The sequence below is a fragment of the Camarhynchus parvulus genome, chromosome 1A (assembly GCF_901933205.1).
Source record: "Camarhynchus parvulus chromosome 1A, STF_HiC, whole genome shotgun sequence".
Classification (NCBI taxonomy): Eukaryota; Metazoa; Chordata; class Aves; order Passeriformes; family Thraupidae; genus Camarhynchus; species Camarhynchus parvulus.
Genome location: NC_044586.1, coordinates 26,454,978 through 26,475,217, shown reverse-complemented (window position 1 = coordinate 26,475,217; position 20,240 = coordinate 26,454,978). Strand labels below are relative to the sequence as shown.

Here is a 20,240-nt window from a genome sequence, read left to right as displayed (position 1 = left end):
TTAATTATTGTTTTCCTCATTAACTCTTCAGTTATTTCTTCTCTGTTCCTTGTTATTCTACCATTAGCATGCAAACAGCTAAGATACCTTTCAAACTGACCTATGACTTTCTGTAGTCACTTCTTTATCTTGTTTTAAAGAATCCCAGGGACAAGACCTATGTTCAAGTTGCCTTATTTAAGGTTATGATTTTTGTTCTTGCCAAATGGTTCTCATTTTAAAGTTCTCTCAGGAGAGAGAAGAGTTGCATTTAGGGTGTATCTGACTGATGCTAGACTTGGACATTATCTTGAATCTTCAACTTCTTTATTCACTGCCACAGAGCCTGATAAGAATTTATGATTTGCTAGGATAATTGTCAGCAGTACCATTATTATTCTTTATCCTATGCTAATGATTGGTGGAATCCTTTGTGATTTGGAAAAATTTGACTCTTTGAAGAAACACATAAGCCATAGTTTAAGTGCCAGGTGTTGTAGATGTTTCCACATCACCTTGAGCAGAAGATCAGTAGCCAGCAGCACCTTTCGTTTCCTCTGGGTAACAGGGATTTTTTATTCCTTGGGCTAGTGTTGGGGGTTTTTTTTCAGTTATCAAGGGTTGTTCTTACTTGTTTCCTGGTCAGCACTCCTGCTTTTAATTTGTCAGAGCACATCAACAGTCATCTTCCTCTCTGTAGTTTTAAGTTTGCTCCTCCAGTACCTGTTCTGCTACCAAATGGAAAGCTCTGCTTTAATTTTTTCGTTCCTGAACGCATGCTGTGGATGAAATCCTCATGAGCATACTCAGTTTTGAATCTCTCTTTTTACTGCTCCTCTAATTGCTTCTTAAGAGATTTCCCTGGAGATCCAAGAGAAGTCTTTCCAGATACCACCAGTAGGAAAATATAGGCCAAAGTTCTGGCAAGTCTATTCAAGAATTTCATCACAAGATGTCATCATTGTCTAATTTTAAATAAAGCTATTTAATTATGAGCATACAAGATATTTCCTCTCAAATATTTTCCACTAAGAATGAGATACTATGTAGTATAAAAAGCTCTTTATGATTGATCTACTATTTGTGCTTGAATTTTACATATTTTTGTTTTTATAAGCAGTTCATGAAAACATTGAAGTGTAATATGAAGTACAGGACTAAGCAAACACTAAAATGAAGGATTCCATAGGAAGCTACATTTACTCTTCAGTATTACCAGGAATTTTGTTACTTGCTAAAAAGTTGTTAGACAAGTCAAGTTGCTTGAATACAGTGCTCAATGATCTAGATGCTTAAAGTTCACCAGTAGAAGTTTCTTTGACTTACACACTCTGAACATTAAAAATATTATTTTGAAGCTTTACGAATAAGCTTTTTCCACATACATTCAAGAAAAAACTAAAATCCCTCATATTTCTACATAAAATGATGAAGTATTTCAAAATTATATTATGTGATGCCATACTGCTTAATTTTTATTCCTAAGCATAGGCCAGATCTTTACCTTTGATTGTGCTATGTTTAAGGAGAAGCCTGCTAGCAGTGAGAAGTAAGAACTCCTTATTTCCTCCTAGACAATCTATTACTTAGTTAGACAATAAAAAAGAATGTACTTGAAGTATAATGTTATAGTAAATCAAGGTGACCCCCGTTACAGGGAGAAATGATGCATCTGACTCTATTGATATTAGAAGGCTAATTAATTACTTTATTTTATTATATTATTCTATACTATATCACACTATATTATACTACATCTAAACTGAAACTGCACAAGCACTCAACTCAACAAAATCTTGTGACTGTCTGCTGACTGAGAGTCTGAACATGCACTTGGCCCTGATAGGCCAAGGAAACAGAACACTATCGCTCTGGGTAAACAACCTCCATCTTGCATTCTACTTTGGTACAACACAGGTTCAGCAAATGAGAAAAGAATTGTTTTGATCATTATTTTCTCTGCTTCCCTCACTGCTTCTCTCAGGTTCTGAGAATGCGAATCCCACATAACATGTTTGATGCATGCAATTCATTTGATCCAATAATAGTTCCCTTTGCTTTGCTGCCTAAATTGCGTTTGACTAAATCTGGAAATGGCCAAAAGGAATGAAAAGTGGAAGACATACACGTGAAGCTGCATATATTCAGGTCTATAGTAGAAAGACACGTCTTTATTGCAAGCTGCATGTAAAGCCAAACTGATAAAATTTAAGGAAAGATAGCTCTACTTCGATTGATCGTAGCTTGATGTCTTAATTAAGAGCAAAATCAAATTATCATCCTAAACTAGCTGAAGACTGTGAAGAAGTTGACAGGAAAGAAAAAAGAAATGTTTGTGTTCAGAAAGCTGCACACTGAATAGAAAGTAAGTAAGGACTCAATGTCCACTCGGAAAAAGAAGCAAAGAGTAGATCTTCTGACATCTGCAAGGGTTGAAACACCAAGTGCCATATTTCTATGTCAAGAAAAATAAGGTATGCAGTAGAAGTGCAAAATGGCTGATGCCAAGAGTTGTAAGGTATTTTCTGATCTTAAAAAAGTAAAAAATTAAAAGCAATGGTCAGTCATGGGAACAGATATAGTATTTACACATCACCAAAATACGGAAATTTTCAAACATATACTGTTGCTATTGTCTCTCTTTCATGGCTTTTACTTGCTCTGCAGCTTCTTACCCTACATCCAATTTTGCCTTTGGTGCCTGTGTGCTGCTGTGGGAAGCTGACCCTGGCTGGATGCCAGGTGCCCAGCAAGCAACTCTATCACTGCCCTGAGAAGGACAGGGCACAGAAGAGAATAAGACAGAAAAAACCCCCTTGGGTCAAGATAAAGGCAGTTTAATACAACAAAAGAAAAGGTCTGTGTGAAACCAAAGGCAAACAAATGATTTCTTCTCTACTTCCTATTAGCTGGTGATATCCAGCCTCCCTCTCCTTTTTCTTAGCTTTTATTGCTGTACAGTCCTGTATGGTGTGTAACATTCCTTTGCAGCTTCAGTCAGCTGTCCTGGGTATGCTCCCTCCAAGGTCTTGCCCACCCTCTCCCCACTGGCGAGGGGGGAATGTTGGCAAGGCAGCCTTGGTGCTGGGTGAGCACCAGGGTGTTTGACAGGTGAGCACCTTTCTAGGTAGCCATGCAAAGAACTGTCAAGGCTGCTGTGGGAAAGATAACTCCATCTCCAGCAGACCCAATAAAACTACCATGATAAAATATAAGACACAGAAAATCCTGAATTATTTATATTATCTTCAGAAATTATTCACTGTCTCCTAATGTGGAGTTTGTCTGTGGACAGTTCTGTTTTCCAACGTTGCAAGTTGCAGAAAGAACAGACTGCCAGAACATCATGCCTAGCATTTCTCATGATATTGCCCCTTACTCTTTTTAGAAAAAAAAAATGAGCTGAGTTTGCTTGTTTTATTTGCAATTATATTGGCATCCAAATCAGTTATTTTCTCTTTATCCTAGATCCCCTTTTCACTGCGAGCTACTGTTAAAATGGCTGTGTCAATTATATTTGATTGATAAGATACAGTTTCATCCTGTATATATGTAATGTTCTATGAAATGGACAGTTGTTCAAATATATCCTTTTCCCAATTTTAAGTGATAAGGTACATAACATCCTGCCCTATATATAAACCCAATGCAATTTTTAGCAGGGATGTACCAGTACAGGTGAGTAACACAGCTTTGCCTCAGGACTAAATTATTTGGACATGCAAGTCAGTTTTCCCTCCATGAGTTAGGGAGAAGACATAATAAAATGCTTTAAAAAATTCTTATCAGCACAGTTGCACAGGTTTATGCTGACAGACCAACAGGCTGAGCATGACTTAGGGTTCTTAGTAGCAGAGGTTTTCAAATTTTCCCATCATTGCTAACACCAGCCACTGTCTGTCAGCAACATTTTCAGCTCTGTGCCAAATATTTCTTCGAAGCAGCATTATATAATACAATACTTAAAAAAGTGTCAGCACTTAATGGATTATATATACTAGAGTTCCATCATTCCAAACAAAACCTCATCTGAAAAAGATTGTAAAATACCCCCCTAGAAGAAAGGCTTCAATACAAAGACATTAATGGAATATTTTTTCTGGTAAGATTTCAAAACAACATTAATGACTCCAACATGCTATTTAAAGCAACAGCTCCAGGACACTGGGCCTAATGCATCTCTAACAGTAAACAACATAGATTCTGTTCATGGTTATTCAAATATCTACAAATTATTTCAACACAGTGGGTTACTTAGCAATGTCTTACCCACAGTTTCCCTATGGACAATTATGTCAAAATTAAACAATAGTTGCTTGTTTTTCCTTACTTGTAGCGTGATCTTTCATTTCCCCCAGTCCAGTATTAATTCCAGCATCTATTGAACTCATGATTTTATCAATCTACAAAAGAGAGAACAGTGAAAAAATTGTGGGATCCCATCTTCAGTATTTTATTTTAGTTTTTCATGCATAGATTTATGGCATTAGTACCCTCTTTAGGAAAAAAAGAATCAAAAATGCATAAATGAAAGGTAGACAATTAATTTCTCCACTTTGATTTGGAGATTGCAAGTTGATTTGCAATATTATATGTTAGCAAAAACTAAGGCTTGGGACTAGTATTTCTTTTTCCATGGTAGAGTACCTTACATACTGATGACTCTGTTCATCTAGGTATGACCAGTAGTGGTTTATTTAAGCAGCAATATTAATGAATAAAAATAAATATCTTGTATGTTCCAAAGTATTTGAAACACACACAATTACATCATTTGTTCAATTAATATTTCCAGAGAATTTCCTAGCCCGCTTTTCTTTCCATCTGCCCCAAGGGCACTAAATAAGTATGAAACATAGTTGTGTCCCCACATACCACAGAATAACATTCTCTGTGAAACAACACTGCACTGATCCCAAAACTTACTCACATGTGTCTAAGGCACATTGAACTTACTAGGTCAAAAACACTCTATCTATTTTATTTTCTGTAAGAACAGGACAAACCAAAAAGTGAATCAAAAGGTTGCTGTGGACTAAGAAGATAGACAAAGAGAAACACACTTTACTGAGCTTTATGTTAGGACTAGTAGGAAAAGTATGTATTAGTCACTGGGGACAGGAGAAAGTCTGGAAATTATGACAGAATCTGCAGATTGAGCATTCATACTTTATACATAAATATATACATATATATGGCACTTTTTTAGTTTTAAGATCAAACCTTGATGACCGTGTAGAAGACAAATCTAGACCTGATTCTAATCAGGATTTTATGATAACATATCGAAGTAGTAAAGATCAAAACCTGATATCCTCAGTACATCTTCACTGAGAGAGTATTTCCCTTACAAAAGTGACTTTAAATGCCCTAGCAAATCAGACACTTAGGTTAGCTTGAAACATTTTCCCAGAAAAATAACCAACCACAATCAAACTCAGGGTTCTTTCTGAACACAATAGCACCCTGGAGATAGATGAATTTTCCCACTGTAGTAGTTTCAAAGAGAAATTCTCACTTCTCTGTAGGAGCAGCAAAGATCCAAACATTTCAAACTCTTAATTTACCTCACTGAGATGGGTACTTCTGTGTCTATGAAGAACCATTTATATTCTTGAAATTCAGCACAGGGAAAAAAGTTAAACATACGGTATCTAAAAATTAATTTAAATTGAATTCTAAACCTAAAATAAAATCTCTCATATGAGCAAGCATGTGCACTACAAATTCAGTGTGGAAATTTCTGTTAGTAGTTCTGAATTCATTGCTGCTATAAGAGTATTCCCAATTCACACAGCAGCCAGGTATGTGCCAAGCATTTTGCACACAGGCTACACACTAGTTAGAGGACATGAGGGTTTGTAGAATGCCCAATCAACTCTCTATTGCTGCCATTTACTCCTGGCTCTTGCTAATGGGCACTGCCATGGTGGAAATAATTAGCAAATATATAAACAATAGGCACAGTTACTAAGGATTTTACCAACATTATTATTGTCAGTGGTGAGGGCTTTAGTAGACAATGACTTCAGTGCCACAAAAAATTGCAGAATTACTTCTGGTTAACTTCATTCACTAGGGAAACAATAGACTTTATTGAGTGGGCAGCATTTGAACAGAAATGCTTTGCATTTTGTGCCAGCTGTTGAACTCCCATGCAGTACACTGTGACATTCACTCTGAGGTTTGCAGTGTGGAATATTCACTTTTAATTTTGTCTCTGAAACGGAAAACAATAACAGTGTCTTCACAAGACCACAGTACTTAAAAAATGAAAAAAAAACCTTACTTCTTCCCACTCTGATGTGAAAGAAGGTGTTCTCTCCGAATTCCCTTTGGAGCACTGTGGCTTTGGCGTGGGTTCACTCCAATTGCTTCTTGCTTTTTTATCATTTGGTGGATGGGTGATAAGATTAGAATCAGATTTTGAAACATTTTTGCACAAATGCATTTCCAGCAAGGTCTTTGGTAAAGATCGTATTCTGCCCAGTGTGCACGCTCGCTCCACAAATCCTCCAGTGGTAATTACCCATTGTTCACTGATCCGTGGTGCACCAAGCAGGGTATGATTTTCTGCTGGTTTATTCTTAGTATGAAATATGGTTCTGTTTACAATTGGTGGCTCTTTTTTCTTAACAGGAGGATCAGAGCTGCTCTCTTTCCGTAGCTGTATCTGCTGCGCTGCGCTCTTGCTCAAAATGCTTTTCTCCAGTGGCCCACTGCACAGGTTTACTTTGCTGTACAGCTGCAGTGGATTTTCAGGTGGGTCACATGCAGGTGATGATCCATGAAGTAAACCTGCAAACTGTTCAGCAGGGTGTCCTTCAGGAAGCTCACTTTCAGTGGATGTTTCACCCTGGCTACGTTGCTCTGAAATGAGAGAGAACCTTGTAAACATAAAAGGGTGATAAAATACTGCAAACAAAAAAATTCTTACTCCCCTCAAAATTACTTTTCAATGTGCTTGGTACATTCTTATGTAAAGAAACAAAAGACAACTATGCCATGAACTGATTTATTATTCTCTTAAAAAAAATCTTAAATATGACTATTTTATCCTGACTAAAATATCTGCTGGTAGAAGAATAGCCAACAATGCTCAGTGCTATATATAAAATTCCATGAAAAAACAAATTTATAAGATAAAATAGGCCATTGCTATTCCATCAGCTTGATGATGTCTCTTTTAATCTGCTATTGAGCTGAAATGTGCAAAAATTATATAGTTTAGCATGATGAATTAGGTAGGTAGTTTGTAGGTGGTAAAATACATGAAGAATCATTATTGTCACGAGTATTCTTAGTAATTTTTCTTTTTATAGCCATTATAATAATAGGGAATTTACACTATGATGCCTTTTTACTGACAGTCTCTAAGGAATAGATATGAGTGCTGTTTTTATTTTCGGGAACTTTTGAGAATAGTAATAGTAACCATTGGGAAAAAAGAACACAAAATCAAGTCTTTTCAAACACACTTAATATGTAACTTAGCACATACATAAACACAAAAAGCAACCACAGAAAAATGCACTACTTTGGCAAGGTTTGGAGTGGATTATGAAAATTTTATGGCTCCTTTTAATGCTTGTTGCTGAAAGACCTAGGAGAGGGGACAAAAATAGAGGCCTGAGCTACCTCATTTAAAGTGTTGGTGTGCTTAACATCACTCCATCAACATGGAATTAAGTCAGCATGTTCTACTCAGAATAACTGTGTCCCTACGAATGGTCACATCTCTATAACTACTTCATTAAAGATAAATAAATTCATCTCATTCCTTCTAGAGGCTGGATGTTCTAGATGGACTCTAACTGTAGGACTGTGAGCACAGCAGTAGCTACTACAAGGAATCGAGCATAGCATCAGGACATAATGTGCAAAGATATTGAGCAGTTTTCTCCAATTAACTAAAATATCTGCTGACAAAAAAAACTCCAATCAAATCTCAAAATATCCTTTCTAAAAGAAAGCAGTGCTTGACTTTATGAATGACAGAAGAAAGATTTTGGTGTGTACTTCAAAACTTCATCAACTCTTTTACAAGTCAGCAGCTTAAAAATATAAAAATAAATGTTTTTCTATATATGATAAAATTCTAAGAACCGAAGAAAATACACTTTTCTTCTTTGCGAAACAACTGACTAGAATATATACTTGAGACATTTTGCAACCAAAAAGATGTGAGGTGTTATGGAGAAAGGTTAAATGTAGGACATGACAGAGCTTAAGGGATCAATAAACCCAGAAAAATTTGGTTTAGGGAAAAAAGTCAGGGGAAAAGGAGGACATGGAGCATTCTCTCTTTGATTTCTGAAAGTTGCTGATTTATACATAAGTCTGCAATTTTGATGGTGAATTCAAAATGAGGAATAAATTATGCAAATTATTACTGGCTTTGGTGATTTTCCTTTACGTGAAAAACTCAGCAGCTGAGATTCTGCTCCAGATTAAGACACATCATTTTTCTACATGGGCAAGATGTATGTTAGCTCCCACCATAGTCAGAGATCAAATTAATAGAATGAGTGGAACCTATAACTCCTTGTACTCTGTTAACTGGGCTAACTACACTGCCAGCGACTTATGGGAGGCAGCATTCAGTTTGTGTCCAGATACCTTCCTGATATATCTGTCATGAACTGAATTCTATTTTGATGTTCTAGACAGGTATGTCATAGCTGTGTATTGAACTCATTGAAGAGATAAATATTTTTTAATATTTAAAAATATATTTTAAATATATTTTAATATTTAAATCAGGAGGGAATAAATCAAGAAAAACAAAAGCTTACAGAACCTGGATTGCAAGAATTTCACTACTAGTTTTGCTACATCTATGTTACTAAATAGTACTGGCCAATAGCTATGAGGATCTGAAGGAATTACTAGGCTCATGTCCTTTAAGTTAAACTCTCCTCAAGACAGAGCTGGTCTATCCAAATAATTACTGGGAACAGTCTCTGGTCTCAGCTAAAACTTGCACTGTGCCTGGTTACTGTCTAGGTGGGTCTATTCAGTATTGGCCAAAGACTGGCAAAACCCAAACAGTTTATGAGTACAGACTGCCAAGCACCAGTGGCATCTCATGCCCTGATTTTGCTCAATTTATTACTGTAAACAAAGTTCTTACTGAACTTCCATTCCTCTGTGGTCAGTTATATATGTACTCACCACTAGAAAGTGTGTGTGTGAATCTCTTACTTTCCAGCAGTGTTGCAGTGACAGCATATCAAAACATTAATTCTGGTTGTTTTGATAGTTGATGTGGCAGCAAAGATTCCAAATATATTGTATGAGCCTTTTTCAGCTTGATCTTTCACAACCCTTACTGTACTGTGCACACATAAGTATTTATATTCTACTTTAGGTATAACCTTCATCTTTAAAATACCCACTCAAATACTTTAAGGAAGTCAGGAAAAATTAAAACAAAGGTTGCTTGTGCACCCATTAGTCTTCTTATGTGTTAGCAAGCTCTATTTCACTTTTTATAAGATCACTACTAGTTTTCAAAAATACCCTACTTCACTTAATGTTGAGAATGAAGTTTGCTTAATGAAGAACTCTTCAACATTTCCGTAGTATCATAGAACCGTACAGTTTGGAAAAGGCCTCTAAGATCATCAAGTCCAACTGTTAAACCAGCACTGCCTAGTCTACCACCACCACCGATCCATGTCCCTAAGCGTCACATCTTCACACCTTTTAAATATCTCTGGGGATTTATATAAGAGTGGTCTTTTTACCTATTTACTGCACAGCATCTAAATTCTTATTGGACTATCAAGTTCTTGAACAGTTTCTCAAATTTTTATGATGTCCACTATCTAAGAAGTTCACAAATATGAACCCAAGTATCCTTCAAAGGTGAGACTGTAATGTGATATCATGCTAATTTGAAAAATAGGAGATAACACAAGGATATAATGCTGAAAATGCAAAAATGTTTAGGCATCTGATTTGAGATTCCTCAAGATTTTCCTTGTTCAGAGTATTAAACATTTTTAAACACAGAATATTTTTGAAGCATGGTCACTATTCCTTTCAGTAGATCAAAAAACATCAGACCCCCTAACGTGTCAAATTCGTCATCCAAAAACCAAGGAATATGGTTAACAGCTACTTGGGTAACCTTTGGTCTGTCTTGACCAGAGTAAAAAAGCCTCGGTAGAGACAGGGAGACTCTTATTAAAGAGACTTTTAATAAGAGCTTTGTTAATTATGTGGCAATGTAAACAAAGATCTTATAGCTATACCTTCTTCACTCCATGATTTTGAGCAGTGCAAACCACATCTATACTAGGCAACAAAAAAGACTGGGGCTGTTAGGAAAAAAAAAATCCATGTGGTTATGATGAAGGTTAAGGAGCATTGCATGCTGCACTGCAGCCCTAAAACAGGTTATGCAGAGCGGTGCCATCTGCATCCCTGGACAGTTTCAAGACCTGGTTAGGAAAAGACATGTCTGATCTCATGATCCTGCTCCAAACAGGAGGATGGACTAGAAATCCTCCAGATATCCAACAGTTTAATGAACCAATTATAATTCTCAATATTCTGCCTTTTGAACTGATAACTGTTAAGGTTAATGCTCTTTGAATACTGACTTGCATTATTATTTTAGTCTCCTAATGCAGTTAATATTTAATACTTTTATGTTCAGCAAATAAGGAGAGTACAGAGACGGACTATAGCACTGCTCTAAATAGTACAGCAGTCTATCACTCCCTGTCGTGTTCTAAAGAAATCACAGAGGGAAGAAATAAACCATACAACAGATAATCATAAAATAATTTCCGAGAGTATGCTTGTCTTTCTTATTCCAAGTCAGTATTTGCTGACCTAAGACCTGAAATGTTAGATGTTAAATAAGCTCTTCAAACTGCACCATTATCTAAAAACGCAGATTCATTGTTCATGGGAATATCCAAGATCTCCTTCTCAAGAACTTAAAGAATGAAAAGCTTTACACAGGATAATACCACTACTATACCCTCGCTAAAATAGGAAAATTTATGAAAAAAAATTAAATCCTTGCTTTTAATAATTACCCATCTCTGAGATAGATTTTTTTTAATTGCTGCATATTTCTGTCATAAACTTCAAGAAAAATGATACTGAAATCAATATTTCTCCTGAGGCTTAGTACCAATGCAGAAATGTGATATTTTATATATTATTTTTTAGTTTTAAACATTTAAAAATAATTCTTATTTTGAATATTTCTGTGTATTGAAAAAACCCCATGCTATTAAACCATTTATTAATTCTTAATTTTATTTCTTAACTGGCACTGAGAATTTATATAAACAATTACATTACATAGGTCTATACTCAGTGAACAGCCATTTAATAATGACAGCTTTTTCTTCTCCCAGACATTTGAGTAAGCTTTATGAGAAAGAACTTTAGGATAGAGGGTGAGGACACAAGAGAACATGAGAAGTTCAAGCTCTTGGACTCAATCCCAGTGGAGAGAAGCATTCAGTTTATAAGTAATTTTTTTCTTTTTGCAAGTACATTTATTTTTGTAATAAAAAAAAAAAGCCAACAGAAAGAGATCTTGCTTCCCTACCAGATACTGCTTTTCTTACCACTTTTATCTTTTTACTTGTAAATAGTATAATAATACCAAAACATAAACCGATGTCATTTCTACAGAACTTTAGTGTTATTACAAGTGCATGTACAGCTTATCCATCTGAGGATTACTTCAGAAAATCACTGTGATACTGCCATAGCTGTGTTACAAGGAAAACATTTACATTTGGAACTACAAATAAATTCAGTTGTGCCATAATCTCAAAGCCACAGATACATATTGCTATTATCACCAGTTTATATACAACCAAACTGGTATTTAGGCAGCAGATTGCAATTCAATCAGCTATTTATTTTCACAGTGATGCAGCCCAGCACAGTTGCTCATGGTACATATATAGATCTCTATGGAATACCATTTCTCACTTTCAGTATTCGAGAGTTATAATTTACAGATGCTTCATCAAACTCAGATATTTTTTCCTGATTCTGACTCCAAGACTGCAGAGCACATTAAGAAAACCAGAAGCATACTGAATACTGTGAATTTTGCATTCATGTAAAATTGGAAATCGTCTTATTCACATTTGTATCTCAAGAGATTCCATGTTCCTAACTAAAGCACATTCAGGAGAATAACAGTTGTTAATAACACTAATGAAAAGAGCTGTAATAGATAAATTATAATGACAGAGTCAGATCTTTAACAGGCATTGCTGTTGCCATGGAACAATATTTCTAATGTAAAATAAAAATCCACTAGAAAATTGTTCTATAGCTATGGTAACAACTGTATTGTGGCATGATTATTCTATTCAACTTCTGTTTTCATTTGATCCAGAAAGATGTTTTTAGCATCACACTTTGCACATGTGTAATATCTGCCCAAAAATGTATTCTCAACTCCCTTTTCCCCACATTCAGTTGACTGCTAAAACCAACAGTCAAAACTGAGCAATATTTGGAAACTACCCTCTTATAGAAGGATGGGTAAGCATATTTGCATAGTAAAGATTGCTTTGCAAGCACTAGAATACCCTCAGCAGTGAGGATATCAGTTGTATTGTCAAAGCGATATAAAAAGGGATGAGCAGCAAGAAAAGGTATAAGATCAAGAAAATTCATGGTATTTAAAAACAGAAGTAGCAATATTCAGGAAGGCTTTATTTCACACAGCAAACAACATTGTGCTCTGACCAAGCTACATCTCTTTGATGGCAGCACTTTGGCTGCAGATATCTTAGATGAGGCAGAACAATATTTTCAAGTTATAGCAAGGTACAATGGACCTTGCAATGGATAGAACAACAAGATTACTAAGGAAGTGGTGAAGACTGTGGGCTTCTACTGTCACCAGCAACAACACAGAAGAGGAGCAATAGTGTCCAGCCAGACTGCAGTTTCTTCTTCTGGTTATTCCTAAATCTGGAGAAACCAGCAAAAAGTGGTTGGCAAGGTTGCTGTTGATGGTCTCCAGGCTCTGTGCCCAGGTTCCAACACTGCCAGCTTCTCAAAACCTACTCCCCTTAGAAATCACAGCGAGCATCTCTGTGGGTTGGGAGCTTGCTCTCATAAACTTCTAAACTGCCATTGCAGTCTGCACTTGACTCTGTACTGAGGAGTTTTACTGCCTCACTGTCTCTACCTTCATCATTTCCCTATGACCCATCAGGAAAAGATGAGAAAGATTTTCAGGGAAAGATATGGACTTTTCTGAACATTGCTTGCCAGTATCTAACGAAGAAAAAAAGCTTTGAGTGAGGAAGGATACTAGGCAGTTATTACTGCTAATTCCAACCACATAATGCCTAAATATAGTCCTTGCCCAAATTTTCAGCAAAAGCAGTGTAATCTGGTACAAACAGAGTTAATTTTAGCTCTTATTGAGCTGTTCTGTCTTTTCTGTACATCTTCAGGTTTTTTTGGTACATGTATATTCTGTACTTGAGGAGGACATAAATGTAATTTTCATAATCACATAAAGAGTTAACCTTTTACTGCAAAATTCAACACAGACAAAAATAAAGAGCTGCAGCTGCCACCTCCATAATGCTGTTTCCATGAGGATTTCTTTCTATGTGACTATATAAGGCTTGGTTCCTAGACATCTTAAAGACAGACAGGCTCTCATGAACCATCACATTTTACAGCACAAAATTCTGCCTTATGCCTGCACATCAAAATAAGGCTTCTTCAGAAAAATAACATGCTAACATTTTTATGGACTAAACATATCACACTGATAAAATAATGGTCAACATCCCTCAGGTGAAATGCTGGACAAATTCAACACACATTCAAGCTAAAATTCTGCTGGAACGCTTCAGCTTTGCAATGCAGCAAAAGCAGAAAGAAATCCTCTCAGCGTGTCTGTAAGTTTTAGTGAATGTTTCATAAGAAATTCTGAGAGGTGAATGGCAATGGATGTAAAATGTAATTCTGCAGAGAGATCACATATAATCACATCGAGAAATTCTGTGGGGATCTCTTTTTTCAGCAGAAAGCAGTTGAGTGGGTTGTGGCTGTGCTCAGAAAGTACATGTTAATTTGATAATATAGTATAGCAGGGCAGAGTAATACAAGAGGAAAGCTTGGTGACACTTAGTAACTAAAATCAGTGCAAAGCACTATCAGTGTCATAGATGAGCTCTTGAAATCATATCCTTTGGTTGAGGACAGTAAAAAAACCCTGTTACATGTTCCACTCCTGGTATTTCACATATCACATGTAAAGAAGGAATGACAAGTTCCTCCACCAAGCGGGAACAAAACTTATGAAATACAAGGCAAAAGAAACTGTAAGAAATAGTGGATGATTCTCAGAATAATGTTTCTAAAAGGAGACATTGCACAACAATTTCATTTTAAAGGAATTATTTGCCCTAGCAAAAACTCAGTTTCCCCCAGCATGAGACAAGACCAGAAAGCAAAGAAAGTGTATTTTCTGCCATTTGTACTGACCATACATTTCTCTTTTCCAACCTTGATATAGAATATATTTCTGATCAGAGCAGCGTTTTTAACATATTTCAGCCTCTTTCCTCATTCCACGTACAAGATCATCTGTGCTCTTTTTCAACTTATGTTTCAAATCCAGAAGGAATGGAATTGGTGCTTTCATAAAAAATAATGTAAAATAAAGGTGCCCTACCCCAGTTTTTGCTAAATCTGTTAGGTTGTAGGGACAAAAAAAGTGTACAAAAATTAAGAATGTATAGAAAATATCTCTGGCTGTAGAATGAAATTTCAGCTCTAGATATAGGTACATATACAGTCATGGAAAATTACATTCAGATTTTAAACTCTGTGTGGACCATTCACTGAAATTTTATATAAATGCTTACATGTGACTGTATTGAAACTAATCACTAAAAATCATAGTCTTTTAGCAAGCTTGCAGCTCACCACGTTTTGTAGTTATAAATATTGACTGGGGAAAATGAGAGAATAAAACCAAATTAACTGCATTTACTTTCTCCAAATGATTTATTTCGGGTTTGCAAATGTGACAGGATAACCATTTAAATTCTTTTGAAAAGTATTTACGAAACATAAATGATCTTAAAAAAATTGACACAATAATGTGCAAAATAATTTATCTAAGAATAATAACTTTCTAGGCATATTTAATATCTCTAAAAGTTGCTTACTTTTCACAAGTAACTATATTTACTTTAAAACGTAGTATTACACACAGGATGCTTAAAAGAAGATGTGAAACAAGGAGCAGAGATTCAGGTGGCTAAATGCAGACACATATGACCATTTTAGACACTGCAGGGTATCCAAAGCGACTGCAAAGGCTGACGGGTGTGACACACAACTTGGAAACCTTTGTCTTTCTGGTGAAGCAGCAAGAGGTCAGAAACAGTATTTGTAGTATCCAAGTTGGTCTAGACATCTGGTTTGGCACTAGAATTGTTTCTTAGAGATCAAATGCTAGCAGAAAAGGAGTACTGAGGGTAGATGTAGACAATACATCTCAAAGAATCCTTTATAGCAGAATAAATAATTTCATGTGTGCATATACTCAATTTCAGATGACTTACGTACACTTACTTTAAATAGGGACTGAAAACTTGTTACTATTTTAAGAAATGATTGCTGATGCTTCTACCAAAATAGCCATCAAGTTAAGAGTCCAGAACACCTGAGCGCCACAGAGCATGAAAGGCTGGCTGACACCAAGTCAGTTCCAAAATATCAGTTTATGATGTTTTGGAAACATACGTGCATTTGGAACTTGAAGTTAACCTGCTTTAAATTAACTATGACTGCTAGGGGAGTAGCATAGTTAGCAGTCAATGTGTAGCTTTTTTTAAGCTACTAGGATGCAGAAAAGCACTTCTCAATTTTAGATACAGTTAAAGGAAAAACGAGCATTAGACTACAGCTGCTTAGACATGGAAGAGTGGTGAGAGGTGTTGGAAGACAATTACAAACTTTCATGCTGCACCGCAAAGGATACTTTACAGAGTTCTCTTACTATACAAATACAACCAAATAAACAAAAATATTATCATGAAAAACTATGATTCATCAGCTAGTTGCAGTACAGAAGCTCCCACAGAGACTGAGAGGCACAATTTAACGTAATTAAAACCCCTCTTACACAATGAGCTGGAAAGTCACGCAACACAAACGCTACACATAGAAACTCTGGATAATTTACCTTCAGTTAGGAGCATATAGGAGTTAGAGGACAGAGTTTCACCTACTGAATAGCTGGAGCAACAGAGTAGATTACCACTCACCCCACTGCTCTTCAAACAGAAGGTATCACCGAGCAGCTCCAGGGCCAGAGCTGAGTGTAAGAATGGCTAACCTGCTTATAGGGCTAATCAGCTGCCCCAGTTTGGGCAGACTAGTTGAATTCACCTGGTTTATTTTGCTTGTGCTGAATTAAAAGTTCTCATAGAAACCCTTCTGCTGAAGCCATATCTGGGGACATTCTATGGAAGAAGTGCAATGACACAGAGGTGCTGGTCATACCATCAGCTACTTCCACTGAACTCTGCCATCCATGAAAGGATGATATTCTCTGCAAAGAAGGGTCAGCTGTTCTGTCTGAAACACACAGGCAGATATCCCCCAAAGGCACCAAATAGCCCTGCTTTTCAAATATGGTACACCTACTAAAAATAATATTTTCTTAACTAGGGATAATAATGTGCATGATGTTAATAAACATTAGCAAGGTCTAATAAAGAGGACCAATTTATCAAGATAAAAGCACTATAATGGTACAGCTTTCAAAAACATCCTCCAGACTAGTAGAATATATATATGTTTGTTTAAGAGTCCAGAAAATGTAAATAGGAATCAGAAACTCAGAAAACAGACTAGTATTTGTGGGAATGATACCATTCTAGTCCCATAATCTATAGTCCAGATTCTGTTCAGCTAACAGTCTGATCAGAATACCAGGAATAATAGATGGTAGAAAACTCTTCTTTACCAAATAAGCTCATCCAGTCATTGGCACATCTTTAATAAGTAAATAAAACTTCTTATGTAATTAGATACTTTTGATTTAGAAAACACCTTTTTTGGCCATGAGTTATTTACTTCTCATCTACAATGCTTCAAGACAGGTGGTAACAAGTTCTTTAGGGCCTTTAACCAGATAAATCTGAAGCAAGGCAGACATAGAATTTTATTATTGCTTAATTCTGCTCTAATTTATTTATGCTACACTTGGTAGCATCAATAATTTTATTTACCTGTGAACTAAGGCCTCAAACCAGGCAGATCTAAACCTCCGATCATTTATGTATTTCTGCTATTTAAGCAAGTGTGCTTACATTTCACCTGAGGAGACAACAGATCACTGAGATCTTGTTTTGTAGATATGTAGATGGGAAGACTCCATTAACAGGGAAGTTCCTTGTAAAAAGCAAGGTGAAGAGGTATAACAAGTTGTCTAATTTACCAAACATACCCATGAGAAATGAGAGTGCAGAAGTAGTTTATTATGTCAATCATAAGCAACAAATTATTGCAGAAACAATATTTTGATTGTTTTAATTAGCACATTCTTCATTTGGAATAAACTGGAAATCAGACGATCATGGTCTCTTGAGAAATTTAAAACAAGTCACTTTTACTCTCTAAAAGCAAACAAGCATGACTAGCAGCTCAACATATGAGATAGTCCTCTAAGAGATACACCAGAAAAAAAATCTGCAGATTTTTTCTTTCTTTTTCTAAATTTTATTGTTAAAACCAAACAATTTTATTGTTAATAACAAGAAATTACTATAAAAAATTTTAATCACTTTTCTTCTTAAAAGTGGGCATACACCTTTTTCTTGTAAGAATAGGAAAGAAAGAGAAGAAAGGAAGGCAGAGAGAGAACAGGAGGAAAGAAAGAAGCCATTCTGATGACCACAGATAGTAAAACCAGAAACTCTTGATTAGACTTTCAAATTACAATTGTTCCCATAAAGGACTTTTTTGAATGCGCAGTGTGGTTTTATGTTTTGGGGTTTTTTTTTTTTTTTTTAAATTAGCTTGCAAAAATCTCATGTAGACCTGAAGCCAAAATGTCAAATCTTTAGACAATGCTTGTTTCCTGAAAGCACTTTTATGGAAGCACCTATAATGAAGCACAGTAAAAAAAAGCAAAGATGGTCACATCTGGAATACATTGCCTTGAATTTTATAGTGTTTTTAGCATTTCACATTAAGTTAGTTAATTATTCCTCCTATTTGCACCAACCTAAATGAAAGAAGGCTGACGATGGTGGCGGGAACAAATGCATTAGGTATTTCCAAGGAGTCAACTACCAAATGGGACATGGATACTGGCCTCTTTCTAGCCCAGTTAACAGATAACTGAATTTTCTTCAAGTCTTTAGATGGAAAAGAAGGCATGAAGCTGTTAAAATTTTCTCTGCTCAGAGAATACATGGCGAGCCAGAATTCAAAGCAATTGAGACAGCTACAGTATGGTAAACAAAGAATAAATCTGCACAGAGGAAAGAGACATATATATATATATTTTTTTAAAGCATCTTCCTTTCTTCCAAGCATAACTTGGACAAATTCTAAAAAAACCCAAAAAATGTCTACACATATATGAGGATATACTGTGTTTTCAAACCAAAATTAACTCCACCAATATGAATAATGATCAGTGAAGTTTAAAAGTAAATTTAAAGTGAAACTTGACTTAAGTTCACCACACAGTCAGACTATCAATATGAAGACTAAAAGTCTGTCATTTGTAATTGCTTTCAAATTCTCTAATCAATCTGAATTTCAATTTTTTTTTGTCATTTGACAGAATCCCAAGACATGCAGTAATCATCACAGAGAAGTACAGAAGTTTCAATCAAAATAACTGCCTGCTTCTTAAAAATGGCATTTTTCTTCTACATCAGGTAAACCACGCTTTCTACTGTAGCCAACACAGCAATGTTTATCACACCAAAGACGAAGATTCAGAATAAGTCAGTAATTTCCAAGGTCTGATTCTTTTTGCCAGTTTCTGAAGTCGATTAGTTGAGGAAGACCATTAATAAAGAAAGACCATCACACTTGTGTGATTTTACTCCACAGTCCTCAGGTGAAGGGTGGCAGAGTGCTAATCCTATAAGAACTCCTGTAAGAAAGTAAGAATTCTGAGCTTTGTAACAGGACTTCTTAATGTATCTTAGCAGTTAGAGAGACTGAATCATAAAAAGTAAAAATATTTCATCTTCATTGCAGGAATGGAAATACTGCTACACACCAAGATGTGAGAGGTCTGTGGTGAGGAGGTGATTTTTCCTCTCTACTCCACTGTGGTGAAACCCCACCTGGATCCAGCTCTGGAGTCCTCAGTACAGGAAAAGCATGGACCTGTTGGAGTGGCTGCAGAGGAGGGCCCCAAAAACTATCAGAGAGGTGGACTGCCTCTCCCATGAAGACAGGCTGAGAAAGTTGGGCTGTTTGGCCTGGCGAAGACTGAGTGAAGACATTATTGTGGCCTTTCAATAACTAAATGGGGATTAGAAGAAAGATGGGGACAGAATTTTTAGTACAACCTGTAGCAATAGGTCAGGGGGTAATGGTTTTCAACTACAAGAAGGCAGATTCAGACTAGATATAAAGAAATAGTTTATTATAATGGGGGTGGTGAAACACTAGAACAGGTTTTCCAGAGAGGTGGTGGATGCCTCGTTGCTAGAAACATTTGAGGCCAGTCTGGATGGGGTTTTCACCCGGTCTAGTAGATGTCCCAGAACATGGCACAGGTGTCCAACTGGATGACCTTTAAAGGTGCCTTATAACCCAAACTGTTCTACGAATTTCAAAGTTAGGCATCAGACAAAAGTTCCAGGCTGATTAAAGTGGACCAGAGCTTATGGCAGTGCTGGCCTTTCTTCTTCAGGTGTGGTATGATGCCTTTTAGGAAAACACAGCAGTTAGTAACACAAAATAATGAATTTAGGGTCAGGAAGTGCCATTTCCATTTGCCCTGCATATAAGAGCATAGAATAATGAGGTTCACCTCCCCTCAATACATCTGACACTGAGACACTAAATATGGAGATCAGATTTCAGTTTTAATCATGGGATATTTCTTTAACAAATTAGTGTTTGTTGAAGAATTTCAAAAAGGCAATGCTCCTACAAACTCACTTTATTTCTATTTTACATTGTATTCCTATATGGAATATACAAAAAGGTTGCTTGAAGATACATGAAAAAGAAACCAAAAAAAAGAAAAA

The 20,240-nt window shown here is 36.1% G+C and overlaps 1 protein-coding gene across 8 annotated transcripts in view; it reads right to left on the bottom strand.

The window, feature by feature from the left end:
* ANKS1B (ankyrin repeat and sterile alpha motif domain containing 1B) overlaps window positions 1–20,240 on the bottom strand; it is a 407,446-nt gene that overhangs the window by 206,467 nt on the left and 180,739 nt on the right. For all 8 annotated transcript variants that reach the window (XM_030960758.1, XM_030960760.1, XM_030960754.1 and 5 more), the window contains 2 exons: window positions 6,269–6,849; window positions 4,310–4,382 (listed from right to left, as the gene is read on the bottom strand). In XM_030960758.1, the coding sequence (XP_030816618.1) occupies window positions 4,310–4,382; window positions 6,269–6,849 (654 nt within the window). The remainder of the gene's footprint in view (window positions 1–4,309; window positions 4,383–6,268; window positions 6,850–20,240) is intronic.